The sequence below is a fragment of the Amblyraja radiata genome, chromosome 3, assembly GCF_010909765.2.
Source record: "Amblyraja radiata isolate CabotCenter1 chromosome 3, sAmbRad1.1.pri, whole genome shotgun sequence".
NCBI classification, from domain to species: domain Eukaryota; kingdom Metazoa; phylum Chordata; class Chondrichthyes; order Rajiformes; family Rajidae; genus Amblyraja; species Amblyraja radiata.
Window position 1 is genome coordinate 92,721,000 of NC_045958.1, and position 16,277 is coordinate 92,737,276.

Here is a 16,277-nt window from a genome sequence, read left to right on the forward strand (position 1 = left end):
ATGAACCAACAAGTCTGGTCTATCGGGATGGTGATACATGGTTCTAATACCATGTTCATTATCACTGGGAACCATGGTTGAGTAGGCCAATCGGGTACTACCAAAATACCAGACGCAGAGTCCTGCTGTATTTTCCTTAATACCCGACTGATGAGGCAGAAAGGAGGGAATGCATAAATAAACAATTTCCCCCCCAATGCAGCGAAAATGCATCTGTCGCCGCTGCCCCAGGGTCTGGTTCCCATGAAACATAATTTGATTACTGGTGATTAAGCCTGGATGCGAATAGATCGATATCTGGTGTTCCATATCATGCTGTAATATCAGCAAATACTTTTTATTCAACATCCATTCGGTGTTTTCATTAAATTTGCGTGACCTGGTGTCTGCCACTAAATTTTGTTTACCTGGTAGGTAAGTAGCTGATATCCAAATATCTCTCTGGATACACCACTGCCAGATTGTATTAGCCAGATTGTCACATGATGTCGATTTGTTTCCACCCATGTGGTTGATATATGTTACCACGGTGGTATTGTCAATCTGTAGTCTAACATGCTGGTGATATGACCCAGTAGAATATGACTTTAGGCCATAGAATGCACCCAACATTTCCAGGTAGTTTATGCCCAGTGTTAGTAATAATGATGCCTCCTGAGCAGTCCATCTACCTCCACAGCTGGAGATGGAATTGGTGGCACCCCAACCAAGTGCACTGGCATCAATTTGTAGCACCATAGAAGGGTTGCTGATAATGATTGGATTAAAACAAAGTCAAATGTTATCTATCCACCATTTTAGTTCCATTATAGCTTTGATTGGTAGCTTCATTGGTCTGTCAAAATGACCAGCATTGATTTTGAGTGCTTGTATTTTTGCTCTCTGTAAATTTTGGTAATGTAAAGGTCCAAATTGTGTGGCTGGAACAGCAGCCACCATTTTGCCAATTACTTTTGCCACCAATCTGATGGACGGTTACTGATGTCAATGAGGTTATTGCAAGCCTTTATTAAGTCTATAGCCTTTCCCGTTGGCAAAGTCACCGACATGTGAACTGAGTCAATGGTGAACCCCAAATAGTCCATAGTAGTGGAAGGCGTTAATTTATATTTAACTGGATGGATAATAAACCCAGTTTTTCAAATAACTGTTTTGTGGCTGTTACAGTTTGTTTGGCCAATTCCAAAGTTTTGCCCACAATAAGTATGTCATCCAGATATGCCATGACCATGTGTTTTCGTTTCCGTAGAAACGCTAAGGCTGGTTTCAAAATTTTAGTGAACAGCCTGGGGCTGATGTTAACCCATTTGGCAGAGCTCTATATTGCCAGAGCTGTCCCATCCAGTTGAATTTTAAGTAACATCTGTGGTCACCTCGTATAGGCACTGAATAGTAAGCATTTTTTAATCGAAGCTAGCCATGAAGTAACCTTTGGAAATCAATTGTTTAGCAGTAACAAAGGTTTCCATTTTAAAATGAATATATTGTACAAATGTATTCAATTTGGTCAGATCTATGGTGATGCGACAACCACCATCTTTTTTGATTTTGGTAAAGATATTGGACACGAATTCTAGCGGTTCATGTTGGGATTTTTCAATTACCTCTTTTGCGTAAGGCCGCTCCAGTTCAGCCTGCGCTTCTGATTTTTCTTTACCGGAAAGTACGAACATTCGGTTCGGTATATGTTGAACTGGAGGGCTGTACTTGTGTATAATTCTATTGTATATCCCTGGATACTGCTTAACTATAAGTATCGGTAGTTAACATACTCCATGCATCCAGAAAGGAGAGTAATCTCCCCCCCCCCCCCCAACCTCCATGCCCCCTGCAATTTGTAGGGAACCAGACCCACCTACCTCCATAGTTACCAGTGGCAGGTTTACTTATTTTTGTAAATCCTTCGTTGATGTTGAGGTGTCGGTGTCTGGGTTTGTGGTTTGGTTGATGTTGGAGGTTTGCGTATCTTCCAAGAAGGCCGGTCTGGGCCATGGCCTAAGAAAGACTCATGTTTGGTGTACCGGACCTTTGTGATTTCACCAGTCGGTCTTGTTCTACTGGTGGGTGCGTAAGGGTGCTGTCTATGGCCGTGTGTTGCAAAGCAGTGCCAGTGCATCCTGTTGGTCCTGCGACATGTCCTTCTCATCCACTGTGCGGGTGAAAGCTGTTATCCCCGCTGTTTAGGAGTTTCCATATACAATTATTTACTACAGGAAACATTCCGGGATATACAGTTACCCGGTGTCAGGTGTCCTCCAGGTTTTGGCCAGTCTGGTCTGGCTGTATGAAGTTGGACCCCATGTCCAGTAGATTTTCACGTTCCTGCACCCCCTGCACACTTGATTTCTGTTCTGCAAACCCCTCTTCAGGATCAGCCCAGAACTGACCCCCAGTACTCCCCTCTGACGAGGGAGAAGCACTGTGCAGCCCTACAAGAGGTGCTGCTGTGGGTTTTACATAGAGCCCATCTCCCGGAGCCTGTCACGTTGGAGCAAATGCTCCACACACCGCTCCATCCGGCTCCAGCGCTCACGGTCGCTGGCCGCCCGCGACTGCTCAAAGTCGGACTCCTCTGAGTCCACGACTTTGATGGTTTTTTGTCTTGCCTTACCGCCCGGCCGCGGAGTGGATCTGGCCGGTGCGGAGGCGACATCGGGCACAGCTGATCCCATTATAGGTGATTCAAGTGCCGCTGGCCGCTGCTAGCCCACCAGCTTTGTCGCAGCCCGTTGGTTTCTCCACCTGTAATCAGCATGGGAAAACACAAAAAGACCGCAGCTCTTACCTGCGGGTCCAGGTTTAAATTGTCGCTACGGGGAAACGTCGTTCCACCCCGCCTCCTGCCGTTTTCGACTTGTCTAAAGTCGACGGCCCCATCTGAATAGTCTCCCGCCCGGCCGTGGTGTTCTGGCCGGCGCGGGACCAAAAGTCGGCACAGCTGATCCCTTACGGGGCTTGTGCCTTCAGCTGCTGCTGGCTCCCGCAACTTCGCGGTCCTCCCCAGCCAGCTTCACTCGCAGCACTTGTGGACACTATTTTGTCCAGCTTCCCCCCCCCCCTGTGTAAAAACAGCGCGGGGACAAAAACTACCGCAGAGTAAATCACTTACCTGCAGGTTGCGGTTTCAGGGTTACTGCTGCGGGGTAACGTTCCACCCTGCCTGTCGTTTCGCAAGCGTGAAAGCGATATGACACGCATGCGTCCTGGCGGGGTTCTTCACGTAGTCACTCACGTGACTCCGAAGTAAAATGGCAATATACATCCAGGAGCAACTGAATGATTAAGCAGCATCATGCCAGCATGTTTGATTGTTTGGTAAACTATATGATGAATTGCGAAATTTATGTGTATTATTATGTATTTTTATGTTATGGAATCAAAATCAAGAATTATAAATTCACATTTCAAAAACGGTTTCACAATTCAGTAGTACTGATTTTAAGTATTCCATAATGATACTTGAGAATACATGAGGTTGCATGCAAAACATTGATTTTCAAAAATCCAGTTTCTGTGTAGTACGTTCCGTTGCTTTTAAGTGAGAAATGCCGATTTCCCCAACAAAATACTGATTTTCAGCCATCAAAATACGGAAATGCTCAGTGAAACTTGGCAGCTCTGCAATTATTAATCTTGACTCCACCAAAATAATTTCTGAAATATAGGTCACATATTTGGTGCGAAAATGCTCCAAAATAAGGCTCAGAGTGCAACAGAGATCATCTAAAACCCCGGCCGCGAGGGGCTTCAAGCTCGTGATGTGCGCTTTGCGCACATTACTTCACATAAAAGTTTTATAATCCTGTCATGCCACCCCCCTTTTTGTAAATTTCGTACGGGCCTGCATTGATAGATAAAATTGCCTTCACAAGTTTATGAATATCTACATTGTGATAAATATATTTCTCTTTTTTACATCATGCCAAGAAATGGGAGCAATCGAGTTGCAGGATGGTCAAGGAACAACGCAAGGAGACGTCAAGAAGCAGTAACAAGCAGAAGGCAACAAGAGACACAACAGGAAGTTGCCAAAATACAGCCAGAACGGTACATGATAGCACAATGTATTTTATAATTATATGTTAATGGATTGAAAGATAAAATTATCTTTAGAAGTTTATGAATATCTACAATAGATTAAATTGTCTATTTTAATCATATGTTGGCTTGATAGAAGGAATTAAGAGACGCAACAAGAAATAACAATGTTTGAAAGATCTCCCAAAAAGAGTGCAAGACAAAAGTGCAAGTAATGAGGAGACGTGACAAGAAAAGACAAGAAAAAACTGAACGTCTCGAAGATCAACGAGAAATAACGCAAGACAGAGGGGAGCAAGACGCAACAAGAAATAACTGAACATGTCGAGGATCAACGAGAAAGAACACAAAACAGAGGGAGCAAGAGACACAACAAGAAAGAACTGAACTGAATAAACTTCATCTTCAACATTTAAATTGTTATATTTTGTTATTCACATTTTAAGCTTTAATAAATCCCTTTTCCACTTGCTGAGCCTGTCAAGCACTCTCTCTCTCTCTGCTCTCTCTCTCTGCCCTCTTTCTCTCTCTGCTCTCAATCTCTCTCTGCCCTCTCTCTCACTGTCCTCTCTATCACTTTGCCCTCTCTCTCTGCCCTCTTTCTCTACCCCCTCCCCCTCAAGCCATGCCGGCGCAGTTAGTGGATCGGGCTGGGGATGGGGTAAAAGGAGCGAATGAATAATATTAATATAATATCAAGGGGGGTGGTTAGTGTGTGTGTGTGGGGGTGATTAGTGTGTGTGGGGGGTGGTTAGTGTGTGTGACACTGCAGGCCATCCCCCACCCCCCACAACCGAGCGTTGAGGGGACGGGACCCAACGGGTCCCACTTGGTTTTGTCTCCTTTAAACTTTACCACTCTCACCAAACAGCTATGCTCTCTAGTCTTTGACATTCAAATCCTGGGGGGAAAAAAAACTGGAAAACCTTATTTCTCTGGCAGAGCCACATTGATTACCCTTCCCCGAGTGCCCTTGAATAGATGGTAGTGACCAGCATTCTTGAACCACTCTAGTAACGATGCAACTGAATAGCATGCTTGGTCATTCCAGGCAGCATTTAAGAGTCAACCACACTGCAATGAGTTTGTAGTCATATATAAGCTGGACTAGTAGAGACAGCAGATTTTCCTATTCTGGTTGCTAAATGAGTAGCTATTTACCAAAGTTCTGGCCAATTCAGGAGATATTTTTAAGGCAGAGATCAACAAATTCTTGATTAGAACGGGTGTCAATAGTTATGAGGAGAAGGCAGGAAAATGGGATTAGGAGGCAGAGATCAGCTATGATTGATTGCATGATTGAATGGTGCATAGACTTGATGGGCCAAATGGCCTAATTCTACTCCTATAATTTGTGAACGTGTTATTTATTTTAAAAAATTCACATTAGTTTAGTTTATTTTAGAGATACAGCATGAAAACGGGCCCTTCGAGTCCATGCCGACCTGTGATCCCCGTTCACAAGCACTATCTTACACACTTGGGACAGTTTACAACCAAAGCCAATTAATCTACAAACCTGTATATCTGGGAGGAAACCGGAGCACCCAGAGGAAACCCACGCGGTCATGTATAAACGTATAAACTCCGTACAGACACTACCCATTGTCAGGGTCGAACCCGGGTCTCTGGTGTTGTAAGCACTGTGAGGCAACAACACTACCTTAGCGCCACTGTGCCACCAACATTTCTTATACGTTGTGATAGTACCTGCCTTGACTACCTCCTTTGGCAGCACGTTCCTTACACCCACCATTCTTTGTGAAAAAGTTACCACTCAGGTTACTATTAAATGTTTTCCCCTTAATACTACTAAACAATTTGATCAGACAGCCTCTGTGGAGAACATGGATAGGTGACGTTTCAGGTCGGGACCCTCCTTCAGTCTGATTGTGGTGGGGTGGAGAGCTGGAAGAGGGAAGGGGGCACCTCTCTTCTAGCTTTCTCCTGCCCCCACATACCCCAGCACAATCAGTCCGGAGAAGGATCCCGCCCGGAAACGTCACCTATCCATGTTCTCCAGAGAGGCTGTCTGACCCGCTGAGATACTCCAGCACTTTGTGTCTTTGTTTGTACACAGCACCTGCAGTTCCTTGTTTCTAAACAATCTGTTTGTTATTTTGGTCATCGTTAGAGTCAAGATGGACCAGATGTCCACCCCTGTGTGATGTCAGTCAGCCACATGCACTGCAGCTTACAACCCAACCGTATGTACATTCTCCAATTCTCCAATTTTTTAGGTAATTATATTATCCTTTCCCATCCCCCTTCTTCCTCCATATAAAGATTCAGGGACAGTTTCTTCCAAGCTGTTAATCAGGCATCTGAATCATCCTACCAGAACCAGAGACCCCTGAACTGCTATCTACCACTTTGGTGACCCTCGGACTATCCTTGATCGGACTTTACTGGCTTTACCTTGCACTAAACATTTCCCCTTATCATGTATCTGTGCACTGTAAATGGCTTGATTGTAATCATGTATTGTCTTTCTGCTGATTGGATAGCATGCACTGTACACATGACAATAAACTAAACTGAACTAAACTAAACCCTATGTATAGTCTCCAATTCTCCAATTTTAGGAAACTACATTATCCACCCCCTTCTTGCTAGATATAAAATGGACACCTAAACCCCCTCCACCAACGTTTTCCTGTGCCCCACCTGGACTTGCCCTCCTCCTCCACTTCCACCTACATTCCTTTCTCTAGCTTCATAATTTGCAACTCTCCAATCCTTTTATCCCACACCTTCTGCCTTTTCAACATTGGCCTTTGTCCAACCATCTGTCTATGAAATAACCCTCCTCACTTGTATCAGCCTATTTCCTGCCAGACTTTGCTCCACCTCACCTCTCTTCCAGCATCCTTCCTCTCCACCCCGACAATCAGCCTGAAGAAGGGTCCTGAGCACAGCCTAAATACCATCCTACGGCACAAAATGACATTAATGCCAAACTGCAACTTCCTACCTGGGTGACTATGAACTGCTTAAAATTCATTCTGTGCACTGGAATATGAATTTTTCGTTGAGGTAACCTGCACCAGAGCGCCTATCGGCTCCCTTCAAACAGGCTACGTGATATCAACCTCCAGCTATACAGTGGAATCAGCAGCATTACCTTCCAACCGCTCAGCTAAATTTGCTGAACTTTTTGCCCTCACCCGTGCGTGTATTTTAAACAAATCTACTGCTGTTAACATTTATACAGATTCCCACAATGCCTTTGGAGTTGTTCATGATTTTGGCAAATTATGGGAAGCCCACGGATTTTTAACCTCTTCCAGTACCCCTATAAGACACGAGATAATGATCTGTAACCTTTTGAAAGCTACTCAACTGCCCACAGCTATTGCAGTAGTGAAATGCTCCACACACACTATGGATTACATCTCCTCAGGCAAAACCCGAGTTGATGCAGCACTCCGAGCAGCAGCTACCCCACCCTTAGAATACCACAGTGTCTGCTAAATAAATGCTAATTCCCTAATACTTGGGGAATTAAAACCCTCCAGACTCACTTGTTCAGAAATCATAGTCAGCCATCCCCAGCGAAAGTTGAAAACCCACTTGTTCTGTGCAATACAGGGTTCCACAGATTCCTCTGCACCCTGACACCTGGCCTGGGAGTAAATGAACTAGAGAAGGCAATCAGCAACATTTCAGTCACCATCGAACAAATAGAGAACAGGACGGTAGACGTGATTTTGCCCCTTCACTCCGAAGTCCAGTCTCTGTCCAAGATGGTTATCAGATAGCGCTGGACTTTCTCCTGGTGGCCCAGGTGGGAGTGTGTGGAACCCTCAACAAATCCTGCTGTATCTTCTCTAACCAAGATAAATAAATTGAAACTGATGTAAGGATTATTCAAGACCATATCCACATCTTGCATAAGATCTCAGAAATTAAACCCTTTGACTGGTGGGGGTGGCTCCCTCCCAACCTAGGAAACTGGGCTGGAGGGCTCTTTAAGACCATTTTAAAATATGCTATTATTACTTTAGCCACTGTTGTCACCATATATGTATTGTTCCAGCTATCACTCTGCCTCATTCGAGCTATCTGCTTATCAATACAGCACTCCTGTCTCAGTGCTGAACCACAACACATCCAGCTTCAATATGAGTCTGAAGAAGGGTTTCGACTCGAAACGTTGCCTATTTCCTTCGCTCCGTATATGCTGCCATACCCGCTGTTTCTCCAGCATTTTTGTCTACCTTCGATTTTCCAGCATCTGCAGTTCCTTCTTAAACAGCTTCAATATGTTGCTGACCACGCTATCATGTCGCCAAATGGAAAGCGGAGACTCTGATCCCGGCAGAGGAGAACGACCAGCGACAGCGCCCGCTGTGAGTCCTCATCGCACCGCCAGCTCCAGCCCCTTCCCCTCTGGTCCCCCTCGCTGGCTCTTCCTCCCCTCCCCCGTGATGCCCCTCTCCCCATAACTTTTCACCTTCTTTTCGCAGATCTCACTCCCCCCCTCCCCGCCCACACACCCGTCTCCCCCCACAACTCCCCGCCCACATACCTTATCCCCCCCACACAACACCCCCGCCCACACACCCCTCCCCCCACAAGCCCCCCTGCCCACACCCCGCCCCCACAAACGCCTGCCCCCCCACAACCCCCCACCCCAACACCCCCCCCCCCCCGACCCCACACCCCCGCCGCCACCACAACCCACCCCGCCCCCACAACACCCCCCCAGACACACAACAATACTGCCCTGGGCCCCACAACCCCCCCCCCCCCGGCCTCCTTGACCCCCTACAGCCCCCCACCATCACAACCCTCCCACCGCCCCCACAACTCTTCTGCCCCCACATACCCCCCTGCCCACACACCTCCCCCCACATTCGCCCCACCCGCACACCTCTCCCCCGACAACCCACCCGCCCACACACACCTCCCCCCACACACACCTCCCCGCCTACACACACCCCCCTCCCACACACACACCATCCCCCACACCCCTCCCGCCCACATACACACCTCCCCTCACCACACGCCCCCCTCCTCCACACACCCCAACTCCCCACAGCACCCTCTCCCTCCCACCTACACCTCCCCTCCAAACCCACAATCCCCCCCCCGCCACACAATGCTACGGGCAGTCCACATCTACATTCGAATCAAAGATCTTATAGCTCCGCTATAGGATCTTTGATTCGAATGGCAAAGTGCCCTGTTCTTGCACTGACATCTTCGGCATCTGTTCAGTTTCATTTCAATGAAAACGAAACTATGATGTGTTTTCCTGGGAGCGGTTTCGCAATTCACTGTGCTCAGTTGAGGGTGTATGAGTTGGTGCTTAGTTGTGTTCTTGGTCAACTAGCGATCACGACGAGTTCTGAGCCTGGTCAATGAGAGTCCTTTGGACCAAAGAAGGTCCAAGCCATGGCGGAAGCTCTTGCAACCGAGGGCGTCGCTAGGTCAAGGACATCCAGTGTCAGAGAGCAAAAACCCAGAAGGCAAAATAGAGGAGGTCGAGAAAATGTTCGGGAACCAAATCTGGAAGAGGCGGTGGGTCCGGTCGAGGAAGGCAAGGACAACCTGGACAGAGAAAGTAAAGAGAGTCTGGATGAAGAAAACGAGGACAGTCTGGATGAGAAAACCTTGAAAGAGATCTCTTCCAGCTCCTCAGAAGAGTCAGAAGAGGAAGAGGACTTTGGGGATGTTGGTAAGCATTGATCTAAAATTCAACCAAACCTGTGTAAGTGTAAATTGGTGATCTTAGTTTAGTTTAGTTTATAGACACAACATGAAAACAGGTCCTTCAGCCCACCATGTCCACGCTGACCAGTGATCACGCGTACACTAGTTATTTTCTACACACCAGGGGCAATTTACAGAAGCCAATTAACCTACAAATCTGTGAGTCTTTGGAATGTGGGAGAAACCAAAACACCCAGCGAAAACCCACAGTCACAGTGAGTACCTATGAACCCTGTTTTGGCAGCACCCGTAGTCAGGGTCGAACCCGGGTTCTGTGGCACCATGAGACAGCAACTCTACCGCTGCGCCACCGTGCCGGGGTGTTTCGTGGGGAGAGGGGGGTGGGAAGGACGGATGAGCACACACTGAGTGCGCTTGGCAAGAGTAGGTGGTCATTTGGACTGACCGAGACCAAGATGTTGCCAATGTGTGGCGACTCTGTGTTCTGTCACAAACAAGGATGTACTTTCTACTCAGACAACTGCCCCATTCTTTACTGGACACAGAATGCTGGAGTAATTCAACGGGACAGGCAGCACTACTGGAGAGATGGAATTTGTGACGTTTCGGGTCCAGACCCTTCTTCAGACTGCCCCATTCTTTTGAATCTCTTTTCCCCTTGAAACATTTTCACTGTATAGGGTGATTTCACGAAAGGTCACTGGAGCGTAAATCCCCACTCACGTGACCGAAAATTTTAACTGGGGGACAAGCGTCACTTCCGGTACATGTTAGTGGATGGGAAAACACGCACTTTCACACCCGTTAAAAACATCGAAAACGGCCAGGTTTTGAGCTGCAATTTACGGAGCCAGTCGGGGTGACCGTGAGGAACAGCTACCTAAATTTACAGTCCAAAAAAAAGATAGAAACTAAGGTAAATACAAGAGCGAGCTGAAGGTGTAAACAAGGCGGAAGTGCTAGCGGACTTTTTTCTTGGAGATTTAAAGATCCAAAATATCGGGAATTATCGCGTTTTCTCGCTGCATTTCATCAAAAGTGGCATTATTGACGTTTTTATCTTTATTCATTTGTTATATGAAAAGTATTAAAAGTTAGAAACCCATCAGTAAAATTGCAAAATCGCCCATGGTTCTCGGGTGGGTTTTAACATGCAAAATGAAAACGCTTCTGAAGCTCCATTTACCATTTAAATAATCGTAAACTCTCAATGCGTTTGGAAATCAATTTTACTGAGATGCAAGCTTACGATTATTTAAATGGTAAATGGAGCTTCAGAAACATGTTCATTTTGCATGTTAAACCCACCCGAGAACCATGGGCGATTTTGCAATTTTACTGACGGGTTTCTAACTTTTAATACTTTTCATATAACAAATGAATAAAGATAAAAACGTCAATAATGCCACTTTTGATGAAATGCAGCGAGAAAACGCGATAATTCCCGATATTTTGGATCTTTAAATCTCCAAGAAAAAAGTCCGCTAGCACTTCCGCCTTGTTTATACCTTCAGCTCGCTCTTGTATTTACCTTAGTTTCTATCTTTTTTTATGACTGTAAATTTAGGTAGCAGTTCCTCACGGTCACCCCGACTGGCTCCGTAAATTGCAGCTCAAAACCTGGCCGTTTTCGATGTTTTTAACGGGTGTGAAAGTGCGTGTTTTCCCATTCACTAACATGTACCGGAAGTGACGCTTGTCCCCCAGTTAAAATTTTCGGTCACGTGAGTGGGGATTTACGCTCCAGTGACCTTTCGTGAAATCACCCTATACTTGTAAAATACACAAAGTGCTGCCAGAATTCAGTGGGTCAGGCAGAATCTCCGTGGAACATGGATAGGTGACGTTTTGGGTCTGAATAAGGACTTTGACCCAAAACGTCACCTTTCTTCAATAACCTGGTTAAATTTTGCTATAGGGTGATTTCACGAAAGGTCACTGGAGCGTAAATCCCCACTCACGTGACCGAAAATTTTAACTGGGGGACAAGCGTCACTTCTGGTACATGTCAGTGGATGGGAAAACACGCACTTTCACACCCGTTAAAAACATCGAAAACGGCCAGGTTTTGAGCTGCAATTTACTGTCCCAGTCGGGGTGACCGTGAGGAACAGCTACCTTCATTTACAGTCCAAAAAAAAGATAGAAACTAAGGTAAATACAAGAGGGAGCTGAAGGGGCCAAAAAGGCGGAAGTTGTTAGCGGACATTTTTCGTGGAGCTTTAAAGATCCAAAATATCGGGAATTATTGCGTTTGCTCGCTGCATTTCATCAAAATTAAGGCATTATTGACTTTGTTATCTTTATTCATTTGTTAGATGAAAAGTATTAAAAGTTAGAAATCCGTCAGTAAAATTGCAAAATCGCCCATGGTTCTCGGGTGGGTTTTAACATGCAAAATGAACACGCTTCTGAAGCTCCATTTACCATTTAAATAATCGTAAACTCTCAATGCGTTTGGAAATCAATTTTACTCAGATGCAAGCTAAGGAATGAGATAATTCTCAGCTGTTGGACAAAATCAGGAGATTTTATTATTTGCCAGAATATATTTCTCAATGTTTCTTGTTTAAAGCCTGCACAATCACCCAAACTACTTATTTATTCTTCATCTAATAACAGACAAGCCTCAACTTGCAGAGCTATAGATGCTTGAGCTGCGCCCAAAGCTGCTTTAATACTCTCTTCTTGTTGCACGTGCATGGCGTTCTTGTGCACATTGTCTATCCTGCTCACAGTGGGTGCCCAATCAGGATTGTTGACATCATTCCATGCTGCAGGCTTGTCTGTTATTAGATGAAAAATAAATAAGTAGTTTGGGTGATCTAATAACAGACAAGCCTGCAGCATGGAATGATGTCAACAATCCTGATTGGGCACCCACTGTGAGCAGGATAGACAATGTGCACAAGAACGCCATGCACGTGCAACAAGAAGAGAGTATTAAAGCAGCTTTGGGCGCAGCTCAAGCATCTATAGCTCTGCAAGTTGAGGCTTGTCTGTTATTAGATGAAAAATAAATAAGTAGTTTGGGTGATTGTGCAGGCTTTAAACAAGAAACATTGAGAAATATATTCTGGCAAATAGTAAAATCTCCTGATTTTGTCCAACAGCTGAGAATTATCTCATTCCTTAGCTTGCATCTGAGTAAAATTGATTTCCAAACGCATTGAGAGTTTACGATTATTTAAATGGTAAATGGAGCTTCAGAAGCGTGTTCATTTTGCATGTTAAAACCCACCCGAGAACCATGGGCGATTTTGCAATTTTACTGATGGATTTCTAACTTTTAATACTTTTCATCTAACAAATGGATAAAGATAACAAAGTCAATAATGCCTTAATTTTGATGAAATGCAGCGAGCAAACGCGATAATTCCCGATATTTTGGATCTTTAAATCTCCACGAAAAATGTCCGCAATCAACTTCCGCCTTTTTGGCCCCTTCAGCTCCCTCTTGTATTTACCTTAGTTTCTATCTTTTTTTTGGACTGTAAATTTAGGTAGCTGTTCCTCACGGTCACCCCGACTGGCTCACTTAATTGCAGCTCAAAAACTGGCCGTTTTCGATGTTTTTAACGGGTGTGAAAGTGCGTGTTTTCCCATCCACTAACATGTACCGGAAGTGATGCTTGTCCCCCAGTTAAAATTTTCGGTCACGTGAGGGGGATTTACGCTCCAGTGACCTTTCGTGAAATCACCCTATATCAATATCATATCTTGCACTGAATGTATCCTTTATCCTTCAACTGTGCACTATGGACGGCTTCTTCATAATCATGTATTTTCTCTGACTGGATAGCACGCAAACATCCTTTACCTGCACTCTCCATCTGTGCCCTCTATCGTTTATCTGTACCCTTTATCTGTACCCTTTATACTTTATCTGTGTACTGCGAACGGCTAGATTGTATTCATGTACAGTCTATTCTTTGACTTTGACCTCAGTACACGTGACAATGTACTGAGATACAGTGAAAAGCTTTTTTAGTGCGTGCTGTCCAGTCAGTGAAAAGACTATACGGGATTACAATCAAGCCGTCTATTGTGTACGGAAAGAGGATAGAAGGAATAATGTTTAGTGATCTGAGAGAAGATTAGGAAGACCTTAATTAGACTAAGAAATGCTGCTGTTGAAGTAAAGATTTAAGAGAGTGGCGCGTTCGCTCGTGTGTCAAATTATATAAATAAAGCTCGCTGTTGGCTTCTGTCGTTGTCCAACATGTTGACAGAATTGTCGCCCGACGCATCACAGAGTGCATCGCGTCGTCGCTTCCAGGGATCCCACGAGGAGGCTTCTGTCATGATCCAATTGTAATGAATAATAATAATAATAATAATAAATTTTATTTATGGGCGCCTTTCAAGAGTCTCAAGGACACCTTACAAAAATTGAGCATGTAGAGGAAAAACATGTAAGGGGAATGAAATAAATAGTAGAGACATGACTAGTACACAAAGTAAAGACAGAATTCAATACAAAACACAGTATGAGACAATTAATGCACAGATGAAAAGGGACGGGGACGTGGGGCTAAGGATAGGCAGAGGTGAAGAGATGGGTCTTGAGGCGGGACTGGAAGATGGTGAGGGACACGGAATTGCGGATCAGTTGGGGGAGGGAGTTCCAGAGCCTGGGAGCTGCCCTGGAGAAGGCTCTGTCCCCAAAACTGCGGAGGTTGGACTTGTGGATGGAGAGGAGTCCGGCTGATGTGGATCTGAGGGACCGTGAGGGTTGGTAGGGGGAGAGGAGGTCAATGAGATATGGGGGGGCCAGATGGTGGAGGGCTTTGTAGGTGAGGATCAGGATTTTGTAGGTGATCCGGTGGGAGATGGGAAGCCAGTGAAGTTGTTTGAGGACTGGAGTGATGTGATGCCAGGATTTGGTATGGGTGATGAGTCGGGCGGCTGCGTTCTGGACCAGTTGGAGTCGGTTGATGTAGGTGGAGCTGATGCCAAGGAGAAGTGAGTTGCAATAGTCCAGTCGGGAGGAGATGAAGGCATGGATAAGTCTTTCAGCAGCGGGCGGTGTGAGAGAGGGTCTGAGTTTGGCGATGTTGCGGAGATGAAAGAAGGAGGTTTTAATGACATGGCGGATGTGAGGCTCAAGGGATCTACAATGATAGTAAATTCCGTTCTGGGACCAGCATGCAATGAATCACCTGGCTATGGCACCATCCTTGTTCAGGAATTTGTCCCACTCATTACTTACTGAGATTTTTGCATTAAAGCAAATCAAATTCGCCAAAAGTGAATTTCGGATAATTGGGCAGAATAATTAGTGGGGAAGGTGAGAGGTGTTAGGAATATAACAGAGTCACAATGATGGTGGCATCATCAGCCTTCAGAAAGGATTTGGAGCAATATTTGGAGGATAAGACAGGTTTAGAGGGATATGGACCAAACGCAGGCAGGTGGGACTAGTGTAGAAGAGGCATCTTTTTAAAAATCAAAAAATGTATTCAATTATTAAAAATAATATTAATAATACAGTAAAACAAAACAGAACCCATCACCATAATACAAGACATAGAAATATACTAAATAAACCACTATACAACTATGTTATAATCCATGTCAAGGATGCATTCAACCCCCCGCGGTGCCCAGAGGTCCCGGAAATCCCCCAGGGTGCCCGTGAACAGGGCGTAGTCCCTCTCTAACACCACCCGGGCACGGACGTTCCACCCGGAAAACGGGCAGGCAGCTGGCTCGGGTATAGAAGGGACATCTTGGTTGCCCTGGGCAAGTTGGCCTGAAGGGCCTGTTTCCTTGCTGTACGACTTAATGACTCTCTTTCAATACATTCATGAATGGGAATCAGTGGACCGTATTTGGGGGGGCTGGGTGGCAGGAATCAGGAAGGGTCAGGGCTTGGAATCAGACTATGCCAGTGATAAAAAGAGCAGAGAACAGCACAGCACAGGAAGAGGCCCTTTGACCTACAATGTCTGGGCCAAGGCCAATTCTTATCCGCCTGCACATAATCAATTTCCCTTTTCTCCCTGCGTTGTTGCTTAGTTACTTCCTCAGTCGTTTGGTAATATTTCTACAATTTTTAAAAACTAATCTTTTAATTAGTCGTCCCGGAGATCACAGGATACAGTCAGAATTAATGCATAATAAAGTGTATTTTTGCCTCCCGTTCTATTAAACCGTAAGGAAAATACTACGAGCTTATTGGAAATCTAACATGAATATAGAAACATAGAGATTAGGTGCAGGAGTAGGCCATTCGGCCCTTCGCGCCTGCACCGCCATTCAATATGATCATGGCTGATCATCCAACTCAGTATCCCGTACCTGCCTTCTCTCCATACCCTCTGATCCCCTTAGCCACAAGGGCCACATCTAACTCCCTCTTAAATATAGCCAATGAACTGGCCTCAACTACCGTCTGTGGCAGAGAGTTCCAGAGATTTACCACTCTCTGTGTGAAAAATGTTTTTCTCATCTCGGTTTTAAAGGATTTCCCCCTTATCCTTGAGCTGTGACCCCTTGTCCTGGACTTCCCCAACATCGGGAACAATCTTCCTGCGTCTAGCCTGTCCAACCCCTTA

General features: G+C 45.4%; 1 protein-coding gene across 1 annotated transcript in view; it reads left to right on the top strand.

Annotated features, from left to right (window-relative positions):
* Positions 1-9,328: 9,328 nt before the first annotated feature.
* Positions 9,329-16,277, top strand: part of LOC116971289 (probable ATP-dependent RNA helicase DDX60) — a 135,092-nt gene continuing 128,143 nt past the window's right edge. The window contains exon 1 of the mRNA XM_033018330.1: positions 9,329-9,721. Within this exon, the coding sequence (XP_032874221.1) occupies positions 9,439-9,721 (283 nt within the window). The 5' untranslated portion in view covers positions 9,329-9,438. The remainder of the gene's footprint in view (positions 9,722-16,277) is intronic.